The sequence below is a fragment of the Doryrhamphus excisus genome, chromosome 17 (assembly GCF_030265055.1).
Source record: "Doryrhamphus excisus isolate RoL2022-K1 chromosome 17, RoL_Dexc_1.0, whole genome shotgun sequence".
Lineage (NCBI taxonomy): Eukaryota > Metazoa > Chordata > Actinopteri > Syngnathiformes > Syngnathidae > Doryrhamphus > Doryrhamphus excisus.
In genome coordinates, this window is record NC_080482.1 from 6,692,236 (window position 1) to 6,713,710 (window position 21,475).

General features: G+C 41.4%; 1 protein-coding gene across 1 annotated transcript; it reads left to right on the forward strand.

Annotated features, from left to right (window-relative positions):
- The first annotated feature begins 681 nt into the window (after positions 1 to 681).
- clcn1b (chloride channel, voltage-sensitive 1b) lies at positions 682 to 21,214 on the forward strand. The gene is made up of 23 exons (XM_058053988.1): positions 682 to 828; positions 2,653 to 2,884; positions 4,061 to 4,192; positions 4,579 to 4,707; positions 4,793 to 4,926; positions 5,911 to 5,988; positions 6,534 to 6,612; positions 11,602 to 11,727; positions 13,118 to 13,202; positions 13,280 to 13,381; positions 14,325 to 14,409; positions 14,500 to 14,655; positions 15,707 to 15,776; positions 15,875 to 15,985; positions 16,091 to 16,304; positions 16,388 to 16,521; positions 17,899 to 18,080; positions 18,150 to 18,231; positions 18,293 to 18,375; positions 18,464 to 18,508; positions 18,595 to 18,699; positions 19,851 to 19,937; positions 20,090 to 21,214. Exons 1-23 carry the CDS (start codon positions 808 to 810, stop codon positions 20,510 to 20,512), a joined length of 2,895 nt encoding a protein of 964 aa, XP_057909971.1. The 5' UTR covers positions 682 to 807; the 3' UTR covers positions 20,513 to 21,214.
- The last annotated feature ends 261 nt before the right edge of the window (positions 21,215 to 21,475 follow it).

Sequence of the window (21,475 nt, forward strand, 5' to 3'; positions counted from 1 at the left end):
CCGCGTACCGAAGTATCCGGATGTCCTCTTGAATACTTGGGAATGTGACCAATCACAGCGGAGTGGGCGTACCTCGAGGAGACCATTTGGGTTGGAAGCAGGAAGTTTATGGAAACACTGCAGAGAGAGTTGCAGAATCTGGAAGCTCTAGAAAGCTTTCTGTGCGGGTTATTGTGTGTAGCTGCTCTATTGGAGTCCATAACTCAATACAACACACTCCAAATTAGCATAATAGGCCCCCTTTAAGCGCAATTTTGCATGTTTTTTTAACAGCATATTAAGAAGCATTGTGTTCTGCGTCTTTGTGGTGTATTAGAGCGACCTATTGGTGCTTTGTTGTATGAGTGATCATAGTTGTATGATTGCTAGGGCGCCATACTGTAAACGAATCAAGGTAACACTACAACAGTAACAATAATGATACAAAAACGCTACAGCAATATAATAATTGTAAACAAATGAGGTTGGCTAGTTTGAGGAACGTACCCCCGGGCAGCATTAAGCCAATGAGAGGTAATAGGACGTTTTGCATCAGCGTAGCCTGCCTGCTTGACTCTTGTTGAGCTCGAGGTGAGAGGTCACGCTAACACGTCTGCTTCTGTGAACAGTGCACAGGTTCTCCTTGTTAGCGGGCGGGTGGCTTTGATGGCACCAGGTGCCCGGTGTCTGGGAGCTGATGTTGATGGATTAGAGCTGTGGCGTTAATGTGTAGCGCAGCTACCGCAGGCTTGTCTGTAGTTGTAGGGCAGGTGACAGAACAAGGGACGGGACGAGATACAGAACAGGGACCTGAGACGCTGCCGAGTCATGGTGGAGTCAAATGATGAGGTAAAGATCTTGAGGAGAAAAAAGGCTCTGGTGTATTTTCCTTCTTAATTGTATTCCTCTGAGGCTTTTAGAAGCAAAACATGCAGTGTTATCCTGACTTTATTCTTCTCATGAATCTTTTTAAACAAAGACATTCAATTTTAATGCGTTGGATTGGAGTGAGACTATTAATTGTAAAATATACAGTAATTAGCTATACTGTATGTGCGGAAGTATACACAAACAAAGAAAATGTGGATTTTGCTGCAGAGAATTTGGACTGAAGAATATTTCCGATATGTATTCTGTATTATTATTATAACTTTTATGTATTTTTACTTCCCCAGATCATTGAAAGATGCTGCAAAATGTTCCATATTCCAAAACTTGACAGGCCTTAATAAAGGTTAGGGTTTAAATATAGATTAATCATTGTGCAAATTAATTTTACATGAATATATACTTAATTATACATTGAATATATAATAACCTATTAAATAAAAACTGTTATATATATATTGTAGGAATATTTGTAAAAATAATCTTTTGACAGATGTTTTTTTTTTTATCTGTCAGGTTAAAGGTTAAAGCCATAGTATGTAATATTTTTACCTCTAAAATAATTTTGCTTGTTATAAGAAGAGCATGAATTAGCATCGCCACAGTTACCCTGGATCGAATATTGTAGCGTGTTTTGATTTTGACGACTACATTTTGTGTTAGAACGAGCTTCACTGCTAAAGTTATTAAAATAATCATCAAATGTTTCTTTAAGATTTAATCTTATCAATTTTAGTTGTTATATTTTGTTCATAATCGACTAATTGGAATCATACTTAGCGGAAATTCACTTATCACGGTTTGGGTCTGGAAGCAAATAGTCGTGATTAATGAGGGTTTATTATATGGAATCTATTACATGTGAGAAGTGCACAGTTACAGTGTATATGTATAAGTGGATCAAGTGGAATATAACGCTTCTTGAAGACACGTACACTATCTGAGACAAGTGCGGACAACACAGCTCATTTGCATTAAAGGTACAGACACACAAAACGATGTGATCCCAGTAGGATCTGCTAATACTGAGCAAACTGTAGTGCAGCTTAACTTCAGATTCATGGTTGGTTTCAGTGTTCCAACCCTCCTTTCCTGTGTGAACATGAGACCAAAAGCTGTGTAAGCTAATGTCTTGCTGTGTATGCATGTGAGATGCATGCAATTTGCCGGGTTTGGGTTGCAAAAAAAAAAAAAAAAAAAATCCTAGCGCTTGCGCCTGGATGTGCTGTACTTCACAGCTTCTGTGCTCTTAACCCATCAGGACCGCATCCCAAGGTGTCATGTTGTGTGTGTGTGTGTGTGTGCATGTGTGTGTGTGTGTGTGCATGCACATGTGACTTGGGTTTGTAGGTGTAAAGTAGTCAGAAGGGGAAGATGTGGAATGTTCTCTTCCAGGATCTCCTCGTGTGGCGTGCGTCCAGAGCCGGCCTGCTCTCGGGGAGGGGGTTTTTCCGATCTCGATGCCCGTTTTGTCTATTTCTGTCTGCCTGGGTATTCAGGTTGGTGTGTGTGTGTGTGTGTGTATATCACTTACACACACACACACACATATATCCTGCGTCATTATCCTTACCAGGCTCTATAACCATTTGCTTTAAGGCATCTATGAATCTGTCAACCTAGCTAATTAGGTAACATAATAATGGCTTTTTTCAATTAACCACAGTCTCCTGATGAGTGGTTTACCAAAGCAAATACATTAACAGCTGTGGCTGTAGGCAACATCCCTGCATAATTGCAGCACTGACTGTGTCAATCTGTCTCTTCGATATATTTTGCCCACAGCTGTACGGAGAGTACAGGGAACAACTGGGAAACTTCGCCCGACGGGAGGCGGCCCGTTTGCTGAGAGAGAGACAATGGCGCAGACAGGCAGGAGAGAACAATGCCACGACGGCACGCAAAGGGGCCGGGCGGCGGCATCAACATCATCATCATCATCCCGTCTCCTTAGAGTCACATCACAGTCACCAGTCATCATCCACCAACAAGCCACACCCTTACTCCAAATGTCAAGGTATGTTGCTAAAATGTCACAACTTCTAGCTTTGTGTACATTAAATTTCGCAGTACTAATATTTTTTTAAATATTATATTATATTACATGTGAACGTAATATACATTTGTACATTATTTTAAGTCTGAAATTGACATTATGGTAGAAAATGAATGAATGAATGATCAGAAGTTGCTACATTTATTATTATCCCGCTATATGTGTACTGTGTATGTGTGTAAGTGATCTGTAAGACTTATTGTTAAATGTTTTTTTCATGATATATATTTATTATTATCCCGCTATACGTATGTGTACTGTGTATGTGTGTAAGTGATCTGTAAGACTTATTATTAAATGTTTTTTTCATGATATATATATTTATTATTATCCCGCTATACGTATGTGTACTGTGTATGTGTGTAAGTGATCTGTGAGACTTATTATTTAATTTTTTTACATGATATATATTTATTATTGCGCTATATGTGTACTGTGTATGTGTGTAAGTGATCTGTAAGACATATTATTTTATTTTTTTTCATTATATATATTTATTATTATTCCGTTATGTGTACTGGGTATGTGTGTAAGTGATGTGTAATACTTATTATTTAATTTTTTTATGATATATGTTTATTATTATCCTGCTATATGTGTACTGTGTATGTGTGTAAGTGAACTGTAAGACTTTGTTTTTCATGATATGTGTGAAGTTGCTGATTCATGCAAACAGGGGAAATCAATCATTTTTCTTTCCCTTTTCTGTGCGAGAGAGGAAAAACGAGTTGGTATGAGCTAGCTCAGAATGGGATCTACCTATTTTGCCCTAACTAATAAAACAACACGACAAAAATGCCAACAGTGTACCATTTACATAACTTACGTGTATATTAACCAAGCTACAGCGATATTGTTATTGTAGCAGCTAACACAAAAAAACTATATTTACATATTACATGTTCTTCCCTAGTTTGTACTGTATGTATTATTGTAGTTTTATGCTAAGAAAGTCTGTTAAACAAGGAGCATTTATGCATACATGTCATTCTGGTACAGTATGTGGTTACTAATGAAGTCTTGCACCTCTTCGTCCTCATTAACATCATTCTCATTATCACGGGCAGCAACTGTTACAATAACTGAGTGTCACTAATTAACTCCTCTGATAAACTGAATCGTTCATTTCTGCTCCAGATTGTTTGGCTCGTGTGAGGCGGTACATCGTGACCAAGATGGGCGAGGACTGGATCTTCCTGGTTCTCCTGGGCCTGACCATGGCGCTGGTCAGCTGGAGTATGGACTACGCCAGCGCCAAGAGCCTACAAGGTAGATCTCTATCAACCACAATTAACTGCTGGGTTGTATAAAAACAAATAACCGCATGGTTCTTAAATTAAAAATATTGGCAGTGGCTGTAGGAAACCTCCTGATGTAGTTTTTTTTTTTTGCATTAATTCATTTTAAGTGTCAGCACCTTTACTTACCTCTACATGCACTTTAAAATGTGGCTACTCTGCTATTGGTGAGAAAGTGTCAAGTGTTAGAATTAGTGATACTATTTTTTACAATAAACTCATCATTTGTATTAATACTGGCTTAGCAGTTGGCTGCTCCTCGCTATTACAACATCGGTTCTGTTGATGCTGTGATTCATCGCCGGCTTCCATGGCACTATCTCTCCTGTTTGACTGACAGACTTCTCCTTGCTGTAGCCTACAAGTGGATACATGGGGAGCTGAAGGGCAACGTGGCGCTGCAGTACCTGGCCTGGATTAGCTATCCCATGATCCTTGTCATGTTCGCTTCGCTCTTCTGCCACCTGGTTTCCCCGCAGGCCATCGGTAAGCCCCCCTCTTACCCCTCTTACCCCTATCACCCGTCGGCCTCTCTTCACCATCATACAGATGTTTGTTGCCTTGCCTCCAGGTTCCGGTATTCCTGAGCTTAAAACCATCCTGAGAGGGGTGGTCCTGAAGGAGTATCTGACCTTGAAGGCATTCGTGGCGAAGGTCATTGGACTGACAGCGGGTTTAGGCAGTGGGATGCCGGTGGGCAAAGAGGTACTCGAGTTTTTCATTTAGAATTTTTTACCACCATCGTGGATACATTGCTAAAGTTAAAAAGTTAATATTTTTGAATTTAGCAAAAAGTTAAAATATTTTAATATTTATTACCTCTTTGTGGATTGGCATTTGAATATATTTCCCTCATGCACTATATTATATAATACTGCGGTAATAATTTTTTTCATATTATGTATTGATAGATGGCAGAAAATACTACATTTCCTTGGTGAAAATATTATAATATAAATGTATTCAATATGAATTTAAAATTATGTTTTCCAGTTAATATTACAAAATATTTATATTAGTATTTTTATATCCTTTTAATTAGTTAAATCTATATATTATATTATATATATATATATATTTAACTGGAAATCTTGAAACTTTTAACTTTAATTAAATGGATATAAAAATACTATATATATATATATATATAATTATCTATGAAGTATTAAACAATATCTATGATACTACAATATACCAGTAATGATACTTTATTGATTGATGATACTTGATTTATACTTTATTTTTATATTTTTCTAAACAAAACGTAATGATAGTATTTTAATAACATTGCAATTTATAGTTAATATTATTTTAAATAATACAATTATTATTTAAAAAATAAACAAAATTAATTTGGCGTTTATTGTTTTTTAAAATTAAATATTGAACAATATTTTTTGGGAACAAGTTTTTCATCCTCGTACTTTCATTCCTGTTCTTTCTGCAACATTAAGGGGATCATAAATCATGTGCTGTCTTGTTGTCCTGCTCTGCCTCCCCTTGCTGATTATTCAAGTCCTCCAAGGAGAGCATTAGTTTTAGTAGCGAGGAGCCTGTTTCACCTGGCAATTATACCCTGATTGATGTGTTTCGATAGCAAAACGACCCACTTTACACTCCCTGTTTTACATGCCATTGTCAGTGTTTCTGTGTGTGTGTGTGTGTGTGTCTGTCATGCACATCGCCTAGGGTCCATTCGTTCACATCGCCAGTATCTGCGCCGCAGTCCTTAGTCGCTTCATGTCCATCTTCTCTGGCGTCTATGAGGTAAGCCGGAGCTGCAGGCAACGCACTGACTAACATGATGTGTGCTTTTTTCCCCCCCTCCTTATCTTCAATGTTGTCTTTTGTCACAACAACACATTTTCCATTCTTTTTTTTTAAACAAAGAATGTATGGACGTAGATGACCACAATGTATCCCGCATGACAATCTCCGATTGGACCCTCAGAACTCAAATGATTTACCAACAAGTTCAAAAAGTCAAACAAGAAATGGGAAACGTGTTTTCCTCTCCCATCTGTCTATCCCACCCTGCTCGTACCCCCTGCCTTTGTTTTGGCACCACCCAGGCCCCCCCCACCCACCCATCACCCAGCCACCCTTGCACCTCGTCTGTGTTTGTGTCTGCCATTATTAATAGTGTTGTCATGTCTGGCATGTGTAATAATGTTGACCTCCCATATCCCTTGCCCCCCCCCCCCCCCCCCCCCCCGCCTCTGTGTTCTTTCTTTACTCCCACCTCCTCTCATTCATCCTTACTGCCCCACCAACCCCCAACCCCCCCCGTCCCTGCTGACTTTTAACCCTAGAACGGCACCCATAACCAGGACCTGTTGGTGTGTGCGTGTGCTGTGGGAGTGGCCACTTGTTTCGGTGCCCCCATAGGAGGCAAGTCAGGCGTCTGAATTGATAACTTATTATAATTATTATAATTTTGGGGTCATAAAGCCACAAACGTTAGCAACACTAGCATAGCTATATGAGCTATAGTGCTAACTGCAATCATGCTGGTTAGTCGATTTGCTGGCTTTATTTTTTAAGATGTGTAGTGAAGCCTTTTTTTATTTTTATTTTTTACAAAGCTGTCGCACAAACAACTGAACAAAAAAAATTTAATTTTTGATGTTCATAAACTGCTTGAAATTCATTATAAAGTCACTTTTGTGCAACAGGGGACCTTTATGTTTGGTTCACACTGATTGCAGTGCAGTTCTGGTCCTGATCCAGTCCAGATTGACTCCAGTAGGAACTGCGGCGAGCTCCGGTTCTGCTGCGGAAACCATGCTGGCAAAAGCAGACGTCTCGTAATGATGTCATGTTTACATTTGTGACATCTGACTTCCTATTTGGCTCGCATTATTCCCGTTAACTTAACCATAGAGTGCTCCAGCATCTGTGGCATCCCCCCCCCCCCCCCCGCCCCCCCCCCCCCCCGCCCCCCCCCCCCCCCCCCCCAAAAGGCCCCAAACGGATTATTTCCATTGTGTACAGCCTCTGCAACCGGAGCTAATGTGAACCTACAAAAGGGATTTTAATCTGCACCGGAGCTATTCAGGATTCAGTGTGAGCCACCCTAAATAATATTATATCATGTAAATTGAATGCATGATTAAAGGGTGAGAATCCCATTGATTGACAGGTAATGTTACCTTGGTAACCAGTGCACAGCATGCCTGCTAGCTTCCACAATGATGCATCATTGTCATTTCCTGTTTATACATATTGATAAAAGTCTTGGGACACACAATTCTTTATCTCTTTATGGCAGGGGTCTCAAACTCAATTTACTTGGGGGGGCCACTGGAGCTCGGGTCCGGGCGAAGCTGGGCCGCATCAGGTTTTCCAAAAAAAAAAAATGCATTTATTAAAAACAGAAAAATGAATAAACTTTGCTCTGGTTCCGATTTTCTACAATAAAAGCTCTGATAAAACATTTCACTGTTCTCAAATATCTTACTTTTTATTTTTCTACACAAAATAAGATGAAAAATAAATAAACAAATCAAGAATAAAGAAAATCAATCAGTAATAAATAAATATAATAATAATAATAAAACACCAAATAATATAAACTTAAGAAACCACATATAGTTGGTGGGTAGACAAATTATTTTTTTCAGATTAAAATGAACAAAGCATTATTAGAGCCCTGTAGACATGAAAAAACCCGGCTATAGTCACATTTATACTCTTTTTTTATTTACAACATATTGCGCAACTGCAGGGTCTTGTGACACATGCTAACTCGCAAACTAGAGATCTAGCGACCTAAACGGTAGCCTCCAAGTTATTTCCTTTAAACTTAAAAAGCCAAAAACTTACCACTTCCACACGGATAGGGAGGATAACTATTAACAGTTATTTAACCTTTCACATGAACATTAATCAAACGTAATAATTTTTTTCTGGGTACATGATACCATACAGCATCCATATCAAACATTAAACTTTCATATCAAGGTGGGGGCCTAAACTATCATCCTGCGGGCCACATCTGGCCCGCGGGCCGCGTGTTTGAGACCCCTGCTTTATGGCATTTTTGGACAGTTTTTGCATCCAATTATGTGGGAGCAGAAGGGCCGGGTCATTTTAAGGCGGGTTTGGTGCGGAAGAAGGCCATCAAACCCTTTTGGGATGAACTACCACAGACAAACTCTCAAAAAACAACACTGTCCCAACACTTTTGTCCATACAGCGTTATGTAGTTATGGCTTTTCCAGCTGCTTATGATGCAGGTGCATCCTCACCCCTGCTGTGTTATGATGGTTTCCTCACCTCTTTGTTACCTCACTGAGCATTATTTATTCACTTGATCCACTTGTGCCTCCCCACTGTCACGTCACCCTGTCTTTCCCCGCCATCTTTCATCCCACCACTTTCACTCCATCAACCACAAATCCCCCTTTTTTTCCCCCCTACTCTTCTGTTTTCTGTGTCAGTAGAACCCTTATGGTTACACAGATATTCTGACTGTCGGCTGTGCCGTCGGGGTGGGATGCTGTTTCGGCACTCCACTAGGAGGTACTATGCAAGCTTGAATTTCTTCACGACGTCCCTCTTGTGTGGATGTACGCTGCACAACACGGCTAGCTTTTTTGCTTCTCGATGAATCCAAAGCAAGCGCATGCATTCTGGTGGATTCATTCCGTGATCACATGCTTAACATGAATGTAAAGTAAATAGGATTTATCTAAATGTAAACAATCATTTGGAGTGCATGAGAAAGTAGAAAGCTGAGATCGCTCCGACCATATTGTGACTGTGGCACGGGGCCATTTGCGGAATGCAACTCATTTTTACTTACTAAAAAAATACAAAATTTTTTTCAGATTATTAGCTGTTAGCTGTAGCTGTGAGCTATAATCATCAAAATGATTAAGAAATGCAGAAATACATTCTTGATATTTCTAAGATATTATTTATTCAAAGATATTCAGCACAATTTAATGCCCACAGTGTTCTTAGATTTTTCAGTATGCGTCCCTTGGCGGAACAGTTTTGACACACACCATGTGGTCATTTTAGTATATTATGCAACACAGCAACAACACAACCAATGTTGTAATAGCAACAAAGGAGCAGTCTGTTCATCCAGTATTAATACTGCTGATGAGTGTCACACAGATTTCAAACCAACAGTTGACAAAGAACATTTTAAAGCGCATGCAGAGGTACATAAAGCTGCTTACAGTAATCACTTGTTTATCGTAGTTCCAGACCCATAATTGAATTTCAGCGTAGTAGGTTACTTTTTAGTTTCGACACACACCATGTGGTCATTTTAGTATATTATGCCACACAGCAACAACACAACCAATGTTGTAATAGCAACAAAGGAGCAGTCTTCTCATCCACTATTAATATCGCTGATGAGTGTCACACAGATTTCACACCAACAGTTGACAAGGAACATTTTAAAGCGCATGCAGAGGTACATAAAGCTGCTTACAGTAATCACTTGTTTATCGTAGTTCCAGACCCGTAATTGAATTTCAGCGTAGTAGGATACTTTCTTTACAAATGGAGATTTTTAGAGCATAGAAAACCTGTTCAGAGTTGAGTTTTAGCTGGATTACGGCCCCAACAGAGGCCCCCGTTACTAATTCTTCTTCTTATTATTATTGTTATTTTTTACACAATAACTGTTGTGATATAATCACAAGGCCACGGATCAGAGGTTGCCTTCAGCTACACCGTCTAATGTTTTTTTTAACTTAATTAAAGAGCCGAGTGGTTATTTGCTTTTGTCGGCCCCACTCCCGGCGACTATAAGAGACGCGGCCATTAATTGAATAGAGGTTTTAATGTATTTTTATTGGGAAAGCAAAAGTGAATAATACAACGTGTACATCCCACTAAATTGTTGTGGCAACATAATGTGACAGGAAAATCCAAAATGTTTAATTACCTTGTTAGCTGCTTGGTTCACTACATATAAACAGTAATTAAATAACTCATCATTATTAAACATTTACATTTGACGATGTTATCTTTTCCACATAAAGTACATTTTAACACTTATTCTTCATCATAGTGATATTGTAGCAAATACAACAGTTAGTAAACATTTCAATGTACAGTAAACCTCGGATGTATCGGATTCAATTGTTCCCACTGGTTTTGTCCGATATAAGCGAAATCCGTTATATGCGTATACCGGAAAATGTCCGTTTTACACATATATCGGATTTTATCCGTTATAAAAAAGCACTTCCTTGACTATGTTTCCAATGTACCTGGACGCGCAGGCAACGCTGCAAACGCTGCAAATGACGTCGTATAGCGGCCTGTCACGATTCGGCGAATCGGAGCGCCACGATGCGGCCATCCGATATATGCGAGGGAAATTTAATGGAAATGCATTGGAACGGGACTGGAGATTTTGTCCGAAATAGGCGAAATCCGTTATAAAAAATCCGATATATGCAATGAATTTTTATTGGAAATGCATTACAGAAAAATCGGTTCTTTTTTATCTGTCCGTTGTGAGCGAATTTCTGATATATCCGAGTCCGATATATCCGAGGTTTACTGTATCTACATGAAAAAGTACTTATTTATTTTGTGGTTACCTTATTTCCTCAAATAGTGACCAAGAGGAATTTATATACTCAACTGCAGAGAGTACCAGGTATAGATTAGCGGGGTAGGCCTTTGCGTTTTAAACTAAAAGATCTTAAAAAATATTTTCCACTCATTAATCTCTGTAATTATACATTACATTTTAACATTACTCAATTTTTGGCCCCATCCATCTTCTGCTTATCCGGGTCTGAAAGGCGGCTGAGGTGCGGTCTTTATTTTTTTTAGTTTCTCATTGTTGGGCCCGCCTTGAACCGGGGGTCTTCTCTCTTTTCATCAGCAGATACCATTTTTTAAAATTATTCTTTAATTAGTTTTTCAGTTATTGAAACTCCTTTCTGGTTAAACACCACTGTAAACATTATAGCTTTATTGGGGTATGGCGTGTATTAGAGTGGAAGCCACTATTTGAGGAAATACGGTATATTAAATAAAATTGCATGTCTAATTCCTGATGGATGGAAGTCACTAATGTGTGTGTGTGTGTGTGTGTGTGTGTGTGTGTGTGTGTGTGTGTGTGTGTGTGTGTGTGTGTGTGAGAAAGAGAGAGAGAGCACTTGTGTGTTTAGTGGCCCCCGTCTTGTGTATGATTACATCCTCAGCTTCAAGTGTTTTTAGTCTCCCTCAGCATATTTTAACTCATTTCTCACTCCCTCTCTCGTCTCCCTTGCTAACCATTTCTTCACATCCTCTCTAATCCTCTTCTCCTCTTCTTCTTCTTCTTCTTCTTCTTACCATCCCTCTCTCTTCCTCCTCCTCCTCCTTCTCTTCCTCCTCCTTCTCCTCCACCACCAGGGGTGTTGTTCAGTATTGAGGTCACGTCTACCTACTTTGCAGTGAGGAATTACTGGCGGGGATATTTTGCCGCCACATTCAGCGCCTTCATATTCAGGGTGCTCTCTGTGTGGAACAAGGATGCTGGTGAGACACACACACACACACACAGAAAATATTGCAGTGCTGGCATTTTATGGAAAGTAGCCGCTTGTGACAGCATAAGTCCTTTTTTTCCCCCCTTCTCATGTATACATGGATAAACATGTCTCCACTTTCCACACGTGGAAGGAACATATTGTCAGATTAGGGCCGATATATTAGGAACCCGTGATGTAACCCAGATCACAGTTTACCTTACCAGGTGGCAATGGTATCACAGTTCTACAGGCCACAACTATGTAGGTGTTGTCCAGGGGTGCAGACTGCAGGTTTTCTTTCTAAAGCAGGTGCTTTTAATGATCAACACCTCCTTCAATTTGAGGCAAAGTGTTCATCAATTTAATGACCCGCTGGAGAAACCAGTTGGAGAGAAAACCTGCAGTATCTCGGCTCCTCCAGATTAGGAGAGGTGCCACACCAAGTGTTTTCTTTTTTTTTTTGCGAAACCTCTGAAATTAAAACCTCAATGTCATGAGGCTATTTATAGGGAAATCATCATAATTTATTTTGTGTTGAAAAAGTATCGAATCCAAGCACAAACATATCGAACCAAAACGAACTGTGAATTTTGTGTATCATGTTTTGTGTAACACAAATCTTTGTGTTTTTACTCATTTTTAGTATCAACATATTAGCTTTTCGTGACTCACATTAGGCTGCACGGCGGATGAGTGGTTAGCGCGCAGGCCTCACAGCCAGGAGGCCAGGGTTCAATTCCACCCTCGGCCATCTCTGTGTGGAGTTTGCATGTTTTTCCTGTGCATGCGTGGGTTTTCTCCGGGTACTCCGGTTTCCTCCCACATTCCAAAAACATGCTAGGGTAATTAGCGACTCCAAATTGTCCATAGGTATGAATGTGAGTGTGAATGGTTGTTTGTCTATATGTGCCCTGTGATTGGCTGTTGACCAGTCCAGGGTGTACCCCGCCTCTCGCCCGAAGACAGCTGGGATAGGCTCCAGCACCTTCGTGACCTTCGTGAGGATAAGCGGTAGAAGATGAACGAATGAATGAATAAGAGCACAGTGGATAAGTGTTTAGGGCGCAGGCCACACAGGTTCGATTCAATCTCTGTGTGGAGTTTACATCTTTTATTGCATGGGTTTCCTTCGGTTTCCTCCCACATTCCAAAAACATGCTAGGTTAATTAGCGACTCCAAATTGTCCATAGGTATGAATGTGAGTGTGAATGGTTGTTTGTGTATATGTGCCCTGTGATTGGCTGTTGACCAGTCCAGGGTGTACCCCGCCTCTCGCCCGAAGACAGCTGGGATAGGCTCCAGCACCTTTGTGACCGTCGTGAGGATAAGCGGTAGAAGATGAATGAATGAATAACTGAATTACTGAATTAAATCTATTCTATATTCTCTCATACAGTCACAATAACTGCTCTCTTCAAAACCAACTTCCGCATGGATTTCCCCTTTGACCTGCAAGAGCTGCCAGCATTTGCAATAATAGGGTAAGTTGTGTGTGTGTGTGTGTGTGTGTTGTAAATCCACTAAAATGTTTCTGAGTGATCCTTCTCTTCTTTTTCAGGATCTCATGCGGCTTCTTAGGGGCGTTCTTTGTCTACCTGAACAGACAGGTGGTTCTGTTCATGAGAAGACCGACGGCGCTCACACGCTTTCTGACGAAGCAGTGAGACTCGACACACTCACTAACATAAGCAATGCAATACGGTGTACCATAAATGCTGTAATTATTTTCCGAAATTACAATTATGTCATTATTATTATTTACTGTTAATTCATAATTGTAGTTAATTGGATTGGTATTTCATTATACACACACACACAAGACAGGAAGCAGAACTGGAGGTAGCAAAGATGTGGATGCTGAGGTTCACATTGAGAGTGACCAGGATAGATAGGATCAGGAAAAAGTACATCAGAGAGACATTACATGTTAGATACCTTGGAGATAAAGTCCGAGAGGCCAGACTGAGATGGTTGGGACATGTCCAGAGGAGAGATAGTGAATATATTGGTAGAAGAATGCTGCCCGATAGGAGGTGACCAAAGAGGAGGTTTATGGAAGGAGGACATAAGGGGTTCTGGGGTTTTGCTGGGGTGTCCGATGTTCCCACTTTTCTTTTGTTGTTTTGTCTTATGTAAGATTCTGTGATTATATGTGTGGGAAAAAAAATCACTTATTGAATTGGTAACTGCTCTGGCGTGGAGAAGGGGTAGGATTTAATAAGCTTAGCTTCTTCCTGCTCCTTTTCAGATATGTGTAGTAATGAGGTGTTGTGTATGTGTGTATGTATGTATGTATGTTTGTTTGTGTGTATATATGTGTATATATATATATACATGTGTGTATGTATGCTGCATGTATATATATATGTATATGTGTGTATATATATGTAAGTATATAGATAGATATTGTAAGTGTATTGTATTGTCAGTGTATATGTGAGACACATTAATGTAACATAGTATGCATGTCTGAAATAAATAAGAAGAAGAAGGGTAGTTGGTGTGAGAGAGACAGATCAGTTTGTTTGTCGCTTGTGATTTTCCCAGTGTAAAGTGTGTGTGTTTGTGTGTGTTTGTGTGTGTGTGTGTGTGTGTGTGGCCAGTCGGTTGATCTATCCAGGCGCAGTCACACTGATCATCGCCACCTTCACATTTCCTCCAGGATTCGGACAGTTTATGGCAGGCGAGGTGAGGAAAGAATCTCCTCTTGTTAACTAACTAACTAACTAAGTACTACATTTATTATACAAGCTTCCACTTCTTCCATCTCTGTGTCAGCTAATGCCCCGAGAGTGTATCAACTCACTTTTTGACAACTTCACTTGGACCAAAATCTCCCCGTCATCGCTTCCTCCCGGCTTGGGACGCTCCGCCGTGTGGCTTCACCCTCAAGTCAGCGTTTTTGTCATCCTCCTCCTCTTCCTTGTCATGAAGGTACATCCACCTTGAACCTGTAAGACATCCTTGGGACATTTTGTGGCATTCACCATTTTGGGTGAAACCTTGATGAGGATATTTATTTTTAAGTATATACAGTAAACCTTGGATATATCGGACTCGGATATATCGGAAATTCGCTCACAACGGACAGATAAAAAAGAACCAATTTTTCTGTAATGCATTTCCAATAAAAATTCATTGCATATATCGGATTTTTTATAACGGATTTCGCCTATTTCGGACAAAATCTGCAGTCCCGTTCCAATGCATTTCCATTAAATTTCCCTCGCATATATCGGATGGCCGCATCGTGGCGCTCCGATTTGCCGAATCGTGACAGGCCGCTATACGACGTCATTTGCAGCGTTTGCAGCGTTGCCTGCGCGTCCAGGTACATTGGAAACATAGTCAAGGAAGTGCCTTTTTATAACGGATAAAATCCGATTTACGCATATACCGGATATAAATCCGATATATGCGTAAAACGGACATTTTCCGGTATACGCATATAACGGATTTCGCTTATATCGGACAAAACCAGTGGGAACAATTGAATCCGATATATCCGAGGTTTACTGTATGATAGACACATAGACCAGGGTTCAATTCCACCCTCGGCCATCTCTGTGTGGAGTTTGCATGTTCTCCCCGTGCATGCGTGGGTTTTCTCCGGGTACTCCGGTTTCCTCCCACATTCCAAAAACATGCTAGGTTAATTGGCGACTCCAAATTGTCCATAGGTATGAATTTGAGTGTGAATGGTTGTTTGTCCATATGTGCCCTGTGATTGGCTGGCGACCAGTCCAGGGTGTACCCCGCCTCTCACCAAAAGACAGCTGGGATAGGCTCCAGCACCCCCTGCGACCCTCGTGAGGAAAAGCGGTAGAAAATGAATGAATGAATGAATGAATGATAGACACATCAGTGATATCAGGTCATATTTTGACTCTATTATATATTTTTGATTCAATAGTGTAGGCGTAGCTATTAGATTAGCCAACCAAAACCTCTCCATCCCTACCCTGATCCTGTTCTTGCATCATAGTTCTGGATGTCAGCAGTTTCCACCACCATGCCCATCCCCTCAGGCGCCTTCATGCCAGTGTTCATATTAGGTAAGAGGATTTTTTCGTCTGCAACGCCAGCGCAGTTATCGCCTGCTGACCTTCAGTTTGGTTTGTCTTCACCAGCGTGCCTTATCTCGCTCCTCTAGGAGCCGCTTTCGGTCGCCTCGTAGGGGAGATCATGGCCACGTTGTTCCCAAACGGAATCCTATTTGATGGGATTGTGTACCGCATCCTGCCGGGAGGTTACGCCGTCATTGGTCAGTTTTGTGTCCCTCACTCCCTGGCGGTTGCCGATTTAATTGGTAATTGTACTCGGCGTTACGGTAGAAAATGAAGTACAGCTTCCAGTATATGACTTCCAGGTGCGGCGGCCATGACGGGAGCCGTCACGCATACAGTTTCCACCGCCGTGATCTGCTTTGAGCTGACGGGTCAGATTTCTCACATCCTCCCCATGATGGTGGCGGTCATTCTCGCCAACATGGTGGCTCAGGGTTTGCAGCCTTCACTCTATGACTCCATCATCCAGGTGAAGAAGCTGCCCTACCTGCCCGAGTTGGCCCTGGGTCACATCAGGTAAAGACGCCGCATGAACATCATCGCCTAATGAGTCTGGAAAGATATTCAAGGTCATTAATAGCGGCGTTGTGCTTCATCAGCAAGTACAACATTTTTGTGGAGGACATCATGGTGCGGAAGGTCAAGTTCTTGTCGTCTCGCTCTACCTATCGTGAACTGAATCATCTGCTGGAGACCACAACATTAAAGACCATCCCCTTGGTTGACTCCAAAGGTTTGAGCTTTGACGTCATCACGCTGTTTTTGATGCATCTGCTGCTTCCTGCTGTACACTTTAGTGAAGAATTAGTTGAGAGGTATAACCGTATAAATGACAATTAAAAATAACACCAGCAGTACTCCAGCACCTTCTGTCCTCAGACACACTCCTTGACAACTCAACTCACAGCATCAGTAGATACAAATAACTTTCTTTGTCCATTTCTGCTTAATATTTGTTTTTGGTTGCTGTGTTTCCTCAAACTATGGTGTGGGTCAAGGGTCAAAGTTAATTGTGCGTCAAATTTGGGCGTTAAAGCAAATTTAATTTAATAATTATTTGTTCATTCATTAATTTTCTGCCGCTTATCCTCACGAGGGTTGCTGTCTTCGGGCGAGAGGCGGGGTACACCCTGGACTGGTCACCAGCCAATCACAGGGCACATATAGACAAACAACCATTCACACTCACATTCATACCTATGGACAATTTGGAGTCGCCTAGCATGTTTTTGGAATGTGGGAGGAAACCCACGCATGCAAACTCCACACAAAGAGGGTCAAGGGTGGAATTGAACTCGGGTCTCTTAGCTGTGAAGCCTGCGTGCTAACCACTCGACCACCATGCAGCCTAGTTTAGACATTCATTCATTCATTCATTTTCTACCGCTTATCCTCACTAGGGGTGCGGGGGTGCTGGAGCCTATCCCAGCTGTCTTCAGGCAAGAGGCGGGGTACACCCTGGACTCGCCAGCCAATCACAGGGCACATATAGACAAACAACCATTCACACTCACATTCATACCTGTGGACAATTTGGAGTCGCCAATTAACCTAGCATGTTTTTGGAGTAACCGTGGAAAACCCACGCATGCACGGGGAGAACATGCAAACTCCACACAGAGATGGCCGAGGGTGGAATCGAACTCGGGTCTCCGTGCTGTGAGGCCTGCGTGCTAACCACTCGTTCGCCGTGCAGCCTGCGTTAATAATTATTCATTCATTTATTTCCGCTGTTCCTCATGACGGTCACAGGGGTGCTGGAGCCTATCCCAGCTGTCTTCGGGCGATAGGCGGGCTACACCCCAAACTGGTGGCCAGCCAATCACAGGGCACATATAGACAAACAACCATTCACACTCACATTCATACCTATGGACAATTTGGAGTCGCCAATTAACCTAGCATGTTTTTGGAATGTGGGAGGAAACCGGAGTACCCGGAGAAAACCCACGCATGCACGGGGAGAACATGCAAACTCCACACAGAGATGCGTTAATAATTAGACCTTATTAAAATAAATATAATAATAAATCAACATTATACTAATTATTAATATTATAAGTATAGTATAGTCTAAAATCTGTCCTTCCAATGCTCTTATGAATTAAAGAATCCATGATTCTCCTGGGCTCCATCGAGAGGACGGAGCTTCAAGCCGTCATCGACTGGTGGCTCTCAACAGCCAGGCGGGTCTTTGAAAGAGGTCAGGGTTCTCCAGCCCAGGACTCCAAAATCAGCTGGGAATCGTTCACCTTTGTAGACGAGGAGGGTGGAGAAGAGGTCGCGGAGAAGGTGAGTGGAGTAAAGATGGCTGCTGATGAGTATCGAGCAGTGCAGTTTAACACTCTTCTTAATGGACAGAGTGGAGCGGTCCCAGATGAATGTAACGGTCCCATCCCGTCTTCGAAAGCTCAGGAAACCTCCAGCAATCATACAAGCTCAGGTAACGTACACATGAAGTTAAACGTTGCTTCAATTTAACCATCACGTCTTCATGTCTTCAGACAAGCGTAAAACACCTTCTGTCAAGAGGACTCTTCAGAGACTCTTCTCCTCTTCGTCATCGACAGGACAGACTGACACTCAGGTGGACCACAGGAGACCCAAATTCATATCCAATATCCAACATCAGCAATAAAGTCAACACATTTGGTCTTTTTTTATTGTCCGTCCAGGAGACACCAGCCCCAACATTAAATGACACCATGTCCCCAGAGGAGGTCATGCCGGTTAACATTATCAGCCAATGAGGAGGTGTTGTACTCAAAGTTGTGACCGTTCGCTGTCTTGTCATTGGCCGCCACAGATCAAAGCCTGGGAGGAGACCGAGATGGACAAACCGATGGACATGGAACAGATCCGCATTGACCCCTCCCCTTTTCAGCTGGTGGAAAGAACGTCTTTGCACAAGGTGAGCAAGCAAAAACGTATTTGGTAGCAAAATATATTATTTTATATTATTATGACTATTATGGTCTAGTGGTTAGCGCGCAGACCTCACAGCCAGGAGACCCGAGTTCAATTCCACCCTCTGCCATCTCTATGTGGAGTTTGCATGTTCTCCCCGTGCATGCGTGGGTTTTCTCCGGGTACTCCGGTTTCCTCCCACATTCCAAAAACATGCTAGGTTAATTGGCAACTCCAAATTGTCCATAGGTGTGAATGTGAGTGTGAATGGTTGTTTGTCTATATGTGCCCTGTGATTGGCTGGCGACCAGTCCAGGGTGTACCCCGCCTCTCGCCCCAAGACAGCTGGGATAGGCTCCAGCACCTCCCACGACCCTCGTGAGGATAAGCGGTAGAAAATGAATGAATGAATGAATGAATGTGAATTAACTTGAAATATTGATAATGTAGGCTGCATGGCGGTTGAGTGGTTAGGCCTCAGAGCTAGGAGACCCGAGTTCAATTCCGTGCATGGGTTTTCCCCGGGTACTCTGGTTTCCTCCCACAAATACCAAAAACATGCTAGGTTAATTGGCGACTCCAAATTGTCCATAGGTATGAATGTGAGTGTGAATGGTTGTTTGTCTATATGTGCCCTGTGATTGGCTTGCGACCAGTCCAGGGTGTACTGGACTTGCCTGAAGACAGCTGGGATAGGCTCCAGCATCCCCGCGACCCTCGTGAGGATAAGCGGTAGAAAATGAATGAATAGGTATTTGTCAGTGCCTATATTAGAATACAATTTTGTAAATACAGTTTCTATGGCAAGACTTAAAAACAAACAAATGCATAATCCTCATTTTATTACCTTCATTATTTGTAACATATGTGCAGTATTTGTACATAAAATATTTATAATTTAAATATGTCTTTATGCTAGGTACATTGTGATTGCAAAATTGTGACGCAAGAGGCGTGGGCCGGCAATAACAGCACACACGCTACATATACATTATGTATTACGTGCTACATGACTTGCTAATGCTGCACGTTATGGCGATGCATTGTAGAGTAAGTGTTTACGAGCTAAAGAGCAGCCATGCAAGCAGAATGCTGTCACGTTCCAACACATTTAACACTGACTGGATTGTGCCCTCTCCTCTCCTCTGCTGTCAGACCCACACACTGTTCTCTCTGCTGGGTCTCAGTCACGCCTACGTCACAAGCATTGGCAAGCTGGTGGGTGTGGTCGCACTCAAAGAGGTACGAGATGATTCTTTTTGAATTGTTATTTATTTTTTCTGCATGTTTTTGTTGGCCGTCTATAATTTGGATCGCTGGTTCGGTCAATGTTATGATTCCATTGACTGCTTTTGTATTTCTCCATGCTTGTTCTCCTTCTGGTGTTCTTCCAGTTACAGAAAGCCATCGAGGGCTCAACTCGGAGCGGCGTGCGCCTCCGTCCGCCATTGGCCAGCTTCCGAGACGCCAGCAGGAAAACCAAGAAGCACCAGCCTCCTTCCTCCACCCCTTCCTCTCCCACGTGGGACAGAGACCTTTGGGGCGAGGGCAGCAGAAGAGAGGGGGAGCTGGCCAGGAAGGAGTCCAAGGAGGATTCCAGAGTAGAGATGTCCGCCTGTGACGCTCCCTCCTCTTTTGGCACCACGGGGAGCGGTGAAGGTGACTCGGTCACCACTCACGAGCCGGTCTTACCTTCCACTTCCTCCCCAGTCTCGGCATCACCCACAGATTCTCCCAGCTCACCCTCCAGTCCTGTCCTCACGCTGTCCTCTCTGCAGGAGGAGCGGGAGAGCGAGGAGTCGGACGAGCCCATCTAGGAATAACAAACTTTGTTGCTGGGTGATGTTCCTCAAACTTTTTCTACTTTTTTTTTTTCATTTTTCAAATCTCAGGTGCCTTTTTTGTGTCTTTGACAAACGTTTGGCTCCTTCATCTTCATCTCTGTCCATCTATAAGTTGATCCATGTGTCTGCTTATTCTCACTAGGATCCTCCTTAAAAGACTTGCAGACGTTTATGTTTATGATGATGGAATATTATATTGAAATAGACTTAATTTTACTGACCTCCAGGAGACAGTTAATGTTAATTTAAATTCATGATTCACTTAAATATATATTAAAATCATCTATAATGATCTGTAATTTGTAAAAATAATAAAAGGGGATAAATGGTTACTCATTTATTACATTTTGTGAAAATAAATGTATTAATTTTATAAATTTTGTCTATTTTAATTCTATTATTCTGATTTTTTTTCTATTATCGGCAACGGTGAAAACAATCGATATATATTTTTTTGAAAATTAAATATTACTTTTAATGGGAGGAGAGAATTTTTGATTGTGTTTTCACAGAGTTGTCATAGCAGACGTCTGCGTGGATTATCTCAAATTCCCGTACCTGATGTCGTACTTCTTGAGACAGACTGGTTGAGACTGATTCAACAGCGCCTCTACTGGTTGCAGCTGAGTAGTGCATTTTGCCTCTATTGCTTCGAGACACAATTACACAACTGCACAGTTATTACACAGGGATTAATAATTTATTATGCCCTCACTTTGGATTAAAAAAATATTGCTTTTAATAATTTATTTTAATTGTTTTTTATAATTTTATTATTTTTTTAATAATAATAAATAATATAATTGTAATTAAATTATTTTAATATCTTAATTACATTTTTTAAATAATAATAAATGATATAATTGTCATTAACCGTAATTGTCAGTAATGGGTAGTTTACTTAATTTCACTTAGCACTGCTGTTGAGTTATACTT